Source organism: Nuphar pumila, chromosome 13 (genome assembly GCF_984573655.1).
Source record: "Nuphar pumila chromosome 13, dmNupPumi1.hap1.1, whole genome shotgun sequence".
Lineage (NCBI taxonomy): Eukaryota > Viridiplantae > Streptophyta > Magnoliopsida > Nymphaeales > Nymphaeaceae > Nuphar > Nuphar pumila.
Window position 1 is genome coordinate 85,129,949 of NC_143261.1, and position 9,458 is coordinate 85,139,406.

The window sequence follows — 9,458 nt, forward strand, 5'->3', positions numbered from 1 at the left end:
CATCATGAATAACCAGAGATCACATATGCTGTTAATTTTTTATCAAGGATCTGCACTACACTGAATTCAAAATTTTGGGACTTCCTAATTTAACTTGTTTGTTTCAATATTTGATGTGGTTTCTGTTTTGCTTATAATCTATTTTACTATTTATTTATTCCACTATCTGCAGGAAATGTCCAGATTCACAATTTTAAATAGTGAACATGACATATAGAGGGCAAGCATATCACTTCTCATGCACTTTCAACCCAGAAAATGTATGTGATCCTGTAGAACATGGTATACTCTGCATTACATATTTGAAGGAGCAGAATATCATTAAGGAAAAGTGATAATTTAGTTCAAACAGCTTATTCTAGATAAGCAAAAGAAACACATAGCAAACAGGTATAAAGGGGATATGAGCAAAACTACAAGCACAATGCAGGTTTGAGCACATCACCTCTAAAACACTACTCTCAACTTGTTATCATGCATGCAACACGGTAATACCTAAAACTAAAATAGCCTTCAAATATCTACAAAAAAGGCCAGAGGCAGAAACACACTGGAGCTACGATCATCAGCACTTAACTGACAATTCTTTGAAGTGCATTTTTTATGTCTTCTGTAGCTGCTGCAGTTGCTTTCTTAACCTGCAATGGGTTCAGCCTAATATCAGTAACTTTATATCAAACAAAAAAGAAGCTAAATAGTTTTAACTATTAATGCAAACCTTAGCTCTTAGAGATAGCTTAAGAATGCTATTGACCATAGATGATTTGATAGATTGAGAATCTAAATAAAGGTCATTCATGGCTTGTACAATTTCATGAAGTAAAGACTCCCTCCATGGACACTGAATCTCGACAGCAACCTCCTTTTCTTTGACAGTGACCATCACATCTGTTACACCATCCTTGCAGAGCACCCACTGGAGCTCAGACTTGGTTACATTACTAGCAGAAGCATTTCGTTCAATTGTACAAGACTTCTTGCTGACAAGAGTTCCATTTCTGGCATAGTTGTCAGAGGTTCTCTCAGTTACATCTGGGTATCTCTTTCTTCCAACCAACTCTTTGCAAGCTTCCAACTCTTCTACCCTTCTTTCGAGCTCTTTCACATACTCTATTGTATCTCCAAGGAGCAATGCTTTGTCAAGCTGCGAAAACTACAAAACATCTCAAAAGTTTTAGTGGCAAATTGTTTCTGGTAAATCAAGCACCAAGTAGGAAAAAGTTTAGCAAAATTATTGGAGAAACTACTAAAGAATCCACAGGGTTAAATTATATTTATGGTCTACATGAAACTGGTGGCAAATGGAATTACCAAGCTTCTAAAAATAAGATAAAAATTCCTGAAGTTCTGTCACTGTCAGTATATAGATCTCAAATGACATGAGTAAAAGCCAGACAATCAGAATAGATAGTATTGCAAAAGATGGTTTATATTATACAAAGAATAATTATGGGTAGTATGTCATATATACTGAATTTTAATGATGACAGCATGATGCTTTCCTAGTGAGGTATCTTGTCAAAAGGTTCATGCGCATGTCATACAAACCATCTAAAACTACCAGCACCTTTTGCTATTTGAAGATTTGCCTATATGCTGTTTAAGTGCATTAATACTACATTTTGAGTATGATATAGCACAATTTCAACTGCAGGGTTGAATTACATTAATATATTAAGGTGTTACAGTCACCCTTAATAGGGAAGCAAGAACTCCCACATACCACTCTTCTATGTTATCACCTCCCAGTACTAGCAGCAAGTAAATAAAATGGAGAATATGTACACTGATTGAAGTAAGTCAGCAATAATCACTATTCACACAGTAGGACAAAATTTGTATAGAAATAAATTTCTTCCAGATGATATAAGAAACATTTTCATTGACATATGGTGGAAGTAGATGCCTGATGATGACTTGGAGGGTGTTAAAATACATAGTTCTTTGTATATGTATATATATATATATATGTGTGTGTGTGTGTGTGTTAATATATGTATATTAGGATTTTATATATATTTTTTCTTATTTGTATATTTTTATTATTATTAGTTTTACTTTAATGTAATAGGTAGTTCCCATTAGGGGCACGTTTTGTAATTTGTTTTGTAGGGCCCTGGCCACTAGATGGGTGGTCAAGGTTTGATTCCCAAGGGTGTCTCCTCTCTGAGCAAGCTGATGCCCAGCATAGGCCCCGGGGGCGAGGGTCCTAGCCTCAGAGTTTTACATTGTTGGCAAGACGACCGTAGATATGGCAGGCTGATCCAGCGCGAGCAGGTCGTCATGATGGGTGCGGCTTCTTCGGATTATAAATCCAAAAAAAAAACTCAACTAGCCATTGAACAAGCCCAATGGCTAGTTGAGCACCCTCTCTCATATTCTTTCTTGTATAAATATGTGGGATCTAACCCACATATTTTATGCTTCTCTTGAGCATTTTGTGATAATAAAATTATTTATTTTTTAAGTGTGTTTCATCCCTTTAGTGGCTTATGCTTGTGCTATCTATTGAGGACTCGTATTTTCCCATAGAGGCTCTGTGTTTGCCTTGTGTAGCTTTGTAATTGTGCACACTTTTGTATTTATGTAGCCCTTAGTGGCATCTACTTGTGCACTCTTGTTTCATTAGAGGGAGCAAGGTCTTTAACTGGCAGCTAGGCCCTTAAAAGGGGGAAAAAAAGGTTGCAGGAAAAAACTTGGTGGTGCTCTATGTCACAAACCGATGTATAAGCTTTAGAGAGCCACTTATGGGCAAGCTATGTCACATAGGTGCGGGTGCAGATAGGGGTGTGGATGCGGCGATGCGGCACTTTAAAAAACTTGGGTGCGGGGAGGGTATATATAATTTTTAACAATTTTAAGTTAACAATGCGTGTATGTGTGCATTTATGTATTTATATATATAATATAGATAAAACTGGACTTGGTTAGGGTTAATTGAATCTACATTTAGACAGAAATGGACCTCAGTGTAGTTGACTTCACATGACACAAAGGAAGATGTGTCCAACTGTCACACCCATGCATGCGGGTGCGGTGCCCTGTTAGAAGAGTCTATGTTTCATAGTGAGAAAGATAATACTTTGAGAACGTGACCTCTTATGGGTCAATACAAAGACACACAAGGATAAGCCACTTATGTGCTGAAACTCACATAAAAAAGGATCTTGTATTGGGGAAATTCCCTTGAGAAAAGAATACATGGAGAGGGGGGATCAACCCCTATATATACACATAGAGAGGGCTCTATAGAGCCGTTGGGACATATCCAACGACTAGAAATATAGCCGTTGGATAGGGTCCAACGACTCTATGGAGTATTCCCCAAAAGCCCTTGAGGCAGGGAATATTTACAAAAAAAAAAAATAAAGAAAAATAAAAATAAAAATACACTTATTGTGTGTTTACATGTAAAAAAACCAAAATACCCCTAAACTATAAATATAACAGAAATGAATATGTAAACATATATATACACATATGTTTACATTTATTACATTTAACACTCTAAACTGTCAGTTTCTTACTAGTTAATAGCCAAATTCATAGAAGTATACTATTTCTTTCTGGCTTTACCGTTCAACATTTTATTTGTATTGTTATTTATTTGGAAACATGGGAACATGCAAAGGTGAAGACCACTTCATATTTCACAGAAAGTGATCAGTTGACTAACTCCATGGTTAATGTGAGATGGATTGCATCAAAAGATACAATAGTATTCCTACTAGAAAGATGAGGAAAAAGATGTGGAAGTATAAACCTCAGAAAAATAAGATAACCAACATCCCATAGTCGGTTCTAATTAATGACAAAGAACATCTGTACGATGAAGAATATAAGAAGCCTGTGCAATTGAGGATTCCTGCATTGGCAATCAATTGCTAGTCCACAAGTCGAACAGTTCTTGGTACGCAGTATAGTTTCTACATGTGAATTTCTAGCGAACTTCAAAATGACATGAAAGACTACATCTTCTGAATTAATGTACCAGATGAGAACTAGAGTCTTCTAAAGCCTCAAAGCAAAGCCAACCTCATTATCAAAATAAGAGCTAATATGAATTTGAGTAAGAGTAACAAATGTGAAGAAAAATGAGTAAGAGAATACACAATATATATATATATATATAAGAAAAATGAAGCTTTTACTTTTCCTTTTTTGGTTCCCATTTGGTGGAACTGCTGATCTACAGGGACCAGAATTTCCTTCTACATGAAAAAGAAGTAATCAACATTTCCACAAAGAGGAAAGGCACAAAACTGTATAAATACCTTACTAATTGAAGGAATGAGTGATCTTAAGACCACAAATTGTCCATTCAACTTTTCTCTTCCTCTTTTCTCTGATAAAACATGACTACCACCAGTATCATCAACTTGTTTCCATAAATTGCCTCTGTCATCAGTTTTTCCTTGGGACATAGAGTGTTTATGGTACATCAAAGCAACTTTGAACAAAGCCTTCTTCAATAACTTCTGTGGTGTGTCAATGACTTGCATCTGGTAGGTTACACCCTTCCTCCACCTTGAGAAGCCAGAATCGTTACAACCACTGGACAGGGAAGTTTTGAAAGAAAAACCATGTGAATTATCCACAGGCTTTGGCCCAAGAGGATTACACAAAATAGTAGAAAGTGTCTTCGAGTAGTGGGACTTATCATTCTCGTTTGCGCATGACTGGAACCTAGTATGGGTGCATTCTTGCAATTCTTGCATGTACTGATTCAATTTTTCATTGTGAATATGACATGCAAGCTTTCCATTGTTTACAAATGACTGTGAAATGCAGTCGCTTGAATTCATTGAAGCATGCAATCCCTCGCTAGTTTCTTCTTCAGCCTGTGTCCAAGCCTGAACTTGACATGTATCTGTTAATTCATCAAGCATGTACGAATCATCGGGCTGCTGATGTGGATCGTTCTCATTTGAACTGTGACCAGGGGACACCACTTCTTGGACAACCACCTGTGATGCATTAACTGCATTCCTTTCAGTTTCAGTTTCCAGTTTGGATGCACAAGAATTAAGAGGATGAAAAGCTTTGTGGCCCTCAGAGAATTGGTTGCATGGTACTGAATAGTCAATTTTCTCGGTGAGCATGGGTGTATCTCTTTCAGAATTAAGCTTAGTAAAATCTTGATCTTCATCATCATTTGATTTTCGGGGGTTGAAAGTCGATTGCTCAGAACAAACAGGCTTAGAGACCACCAAAAAGAATGTCAATATATGTTGAACAAGTGAAGGGTCCTCTTCCACCTTGAGAAATCACAACAATGTATAAAATCAAGACATCTTTAATGAAAAAATATGAGCACGGGAATCAATATCAGTGAAAGAAATTCAGGAAGTTACCAGTTCATTCACTCCAAACTCCAAAACACCATCCACGTGAGGAAAACATACAACTGTCTGCAAGTGAAAGAAAATTTGTCAAGATTGGTTAAAGAAAATTTGCCAAGATTGGTTTTCTCCAAAAGAAATATTCAAAGACAATGAAGGCCAACATGATTTAGAAGATAACATGAAAGAAGTCATACCTGAATGCAAGCACTCTGATGATGATTATTTATACCCACGTTGAGTGATCAAATTAACATCAGATCAAGGAAACCAGACAAAGAAATCAGTCTTGATATATTCTAGAGTTGAACAGTGAGAACAGAAAGGCAAATTTTACGTATCCATAAAGATGAAAACCTTTGCTAAGAGTGAGCGGGTGAATTCTTTGCTATCCGCAGAATGAGCATCACAAAGCCAGATATAACTACCTTCTGCAAATGTTCTTCCTGGAAGCCTGCATAAAAACATGTTGAAAGCATGTGGATTATGTGAAGTGACATGACAATAATTTTCAAAGGAAACAATGCATGATATTCAAAGTACTACGCACACAAGGATGGGATTCACAACCAGATCTGTTGTACAACATGCTGCATCTCTAACCACTTGGTTGTCACATTTAAACTGCAAAGCACATTTACAGGCATAAAATGCTAGCTAGGCTACCACATTCATGATGGTAGGATGTTAATGTTCATAAGATGCATGTCTATGTCACATGGGTACCGGTGCAGGTGCGGTTACCACACAGCAATTCAAAAAAATGTGGGTAGACACAGCTATATATATATATATATAGGTTACAAGATATTTCATACAAATACAAATTCCAACAACAATAAATTAAATTAACATTTAACATTTAGTTTATTCAAAATTCAATAACAAGGACAACGAGGAGGGGGAGGGTTTATCGGGGTCAAGATAGGGACCAAAAAGGCCCCACCCTTTGACCCAAGTCAAAACACAAAAAAAAAACTGTGTTATTTGGGTTGTCTTGGACCCGACCAAACACGTACCCGCACCGTGTCCAGTACCCATGTGTCCAGTAATCATGTCGGGGACATGGGGTGAGGCAGGTGCATTGACGTGTCTATGTTACATAGATGTCTGTTAATGTAAATCGCATCATTCACATGATAAATACAGCACAATATTGTACTAAATATACTAAATTTGCACACAAACACTCATAGTCACTACCCAACTCAAAGAATGGCCCGTGATAAGTGAAGATGTTCAGAGGACAAGTTTTCTTTCTCAAATCTGTCATAGTTTTATGGTATCAGGTTCAGATCCACAACTACACTAGCAGACTTCAGACTGGCCTGGACTAATTTGTAGGGTTGTTTAGTTTTTTTGTTTTTTTTTTTTAGGGAATGAAGAGTAATTAAATTAAAAGAGAAGAGAAGAGTTACAGTTGTAGGGTTCTTTAGTTGATTAAACTTTACACCATAGAATGATCACTACATCATTTTGAAAAAGTGAAGAGAGGTAGAAGAGTACCCTTGACCAGGAGTGAAAGCAAAGGACATGCAAACCAAGTAGAACCACTCTGCATCAGAAAGATCTTCAGGAGACAATGTAGCACAAGGCCTCTTCGCCTGCTGGTTGTTGTCACCTTCTGATAGATTTTCATACAAGTCCCTCAGCTGCTGGCTCCTCTGCAAGCCCATTTGCTCAACACTAAGCTCCACTGGAAGCACGGTCTTCCTTGTCTTTATATCCCCATTGTAGAATCCATCACCCCATTGCAAGACCCTACAGAAAAGTAAATCCGCCCAAGCACAAAATTAGTTCTATTAGGTACCAGTAGGAGTTGTAGTAAAACTGATTCAGACGAATCAAATTCTGACCACCTCAAGTGAAACTGAGAATCCATAATTCAGTAGCAGAGAGGAAAAGCAGAAACCTTTGCACCAGTGATTTTATACTGTTAGTGCAGACATATTCTGATTTTTTTACATGGTTAAGAAACATCATTCCCATCAATGTATTCAGAACTAAAGACCATCCAACTACTTTGAAGATTATAAGGGAACTCCAGCAAGTAGAAAAAAACAGCGAACAAGATAGCATGGTTCATTTTGGGGCCTTATGAGCATACCCTTCACTAGAAAGTGACCAGAAGATAGCGTAACTCCACTGAAGGCTCTGAACGGCAGCACCAAGTTGTCTTCTGAGCTGGTTTTCTGGCTCTCCTTCCTGGTTTTGGAGTCCAGACGCCATATCGCAACACATAACAAATACCTCTCCTTTTTCTTTTCCTTTACAAGACAGAAAAGCAACACTCGAATAATTGTTTTAGTGAATCTTCTCAAAGGTGGTTCATGGGGTTCATCCCATTTTTCCTTTTTTGAGTACCCAAAAACAAAAATCTAGTGCCACCAATCTGATGCTTGCTGTCTGCTCAACAGACCATCGCAGAACAGGAAAAATGTTGTTTTTTTGTTTCACTACCAATAGAAGAAGGAAAAAAGATTGCTTTTAAATAGGACAGGACCAGAAATGCTAGAGACTTCACAACAATGCCTCTAATGCCTCTGTTTATAAAGGTTATTTGGTCACTTGTGAAGTTTGGCTTAAAAGGAAAAGGAGATCAAGATTTAACCAAATGCCAAACACCACCTAAATAGGAAAACTAAAAATAGCAGGATTTTGAATGCGACAGGTCTAGACAGAAAAAACATTAAAAAAAGAGTAGCACATTTAACACAAATAAATTGGTTCTCAAATAGGTATCATTTTGGTCAAAACTTGAAAAAAAAAAAAAAGAGAAATTAAGCAGAGAGATAAATGCTACTGTAATAAAACAGGCTTGAAACTGAAACAGAATCTCTACTATGATAAAAATGATTAACCAAGGTGGCTTTGAAGCCAAGAAGAGAAAAAAGCAACCATGCTGACAGCAGCTAGTGTTGCATTCCGATCTCCAAAGGAACCAAGAACCAGATTTTGGATGGGTGCATCCATATGCAACACCACCAACGTGAGAAAGCCACGGTATAAAGCTAAAAAATTGCGAGAAAGAACCCAGGGCAGCTAGAGGACCACCATTTTGGGCAATTGTTTCACTGATGTTTATACTCAGAGCTCCAATCACCCATCACGAGAAAATCGTGGCAAAGGCATGGCTGGTGCTCTCACATCACAGAAGTCGGCATAATAATTCATGAGAGCATAAAAGAGTCAAAAGACAACGGAGCCCTGTCCTCTCAGTGGCATTGGCGCCTGTTTTTCTCTATGTTCTTGCTTTCTTCAGTGATGATAAATAGAAGAGACAAAAGAAATAAAGAGAGAGAGACAGAGAGTTCTGCAATTGCAGAGGAAGCTTTCATAACTACTGCTTTTTTGTAAGAGTGCTAGGTGGTAGTTAGGGATGCACAACGAGCCGAACTAGCTCGGGCTCGACCCATTTTAGCTCGGGCTTGTTCGAAAAATAAATGAGTTGAGCTTGAACAAAAGTTTAGGCTCGGTATTAAGTAAACAAGCCGAGCTTCAACAGGTAGTTCAGTTCGGTTAAGCTCGATAAACCCGTTTAGGCTCGATTCACATAGTTATATAAAAAAATTTAAATTGTATATATGTATATTTTTTTTTTTTACTTAAACAGTTGACATAGTGTGTGTGTCGGTTGCCTTTTTGAATAGTGACTTGTACGGTTTACATATGTGTTCGGCTCGAGCCGAGTCTGGACATAGGCTGTTCAAGCTTGGCTCAAGTTCAAGCCGATCTTGAACAGCCCACTTCTTCCTCTCGAGCCAAGCCGAGCTAGCTCAAGCTCAGCTCGATCACGGCTCGTGTGCATCCCTAATGGTCAGACTTAAGAGTGCAGGACTGAGGATACCATTATTAAGGGTAATTTGGGTATTTCACAAAATAGGGACATGGTTGGTTGGTAAGCCCATGCTAAGCATCTGCACTTATGCAGTGTTTTCCTTTTGGAAAATTTTCATTTAGTGGTTAACCTTTGCTCTTAATTTCAAAAATAATCAATCTCATTTTTTCTATATTCCTTAAAGAGGCCATAGATTTCCTGAAAATTATCAAATAGAGACCTCAGGAAAGCGTTTATCATCTTGAAAACGTATGATTTTTTTTTTGTTTCCTGTGTTA

General features: G+C 37.6%; 1 protein-coding gene across 1 annotated transcript; it reads right to left on the reverse strand.

The window, feature by feature from the left end:
- Positions 1-572: 572 nt before the first annotated feature.
- LOC149818961 (transcription factor EGL1-like) lies at positions 573-7,571 on the reverse strand. The gene is made up of 8 exons (XM_089986312.1): positions 7,450-7,571; positions 6,849-7,103; positions 5,913-5,966; positions 5,700-5,796; positions 5,355-5,411; positions 4,275-5,258; positions 719-1,153; positions 573-638 (listed from the first exon to the last, which is right to left on the reverse strand). The coding sequence occupies exons 1-8, from the start codon at positions 7,569-7,571 to the stop codon at positions 573-575; spliced, it is 2,070 nt and encodes a 689-aa protein (XP_089842438.1).
- Positions 7,572-9,458: the final 1,887 nt, after the last annotated feature.

Bases quoted from the DNA above. Each gene is read 5' to 3' on its own strand.
- LOC149818961 (XM_089986312.1), bottom strand. From the start codon at position 7,571: ATGGCGTCTGGACTCCAAAACCAGGAAGGAGAGCCAGAAAACCAGCTC. The intron at 5,412-5,699 runs GTTTTCATCTTT...TTTCACTTGCAG, and splicing joins CCCGCTCACTCTTAGCAAAG to ACAGTTGTATGTTTTCCTCA. The intron at 5,259-5,354 runs GTAACTTCCTGA...TGATTTCTCAAG, and splicing joins AGTTTGGAGTGAATGAACTG to GTGGAAGAGGACCCTTCACT.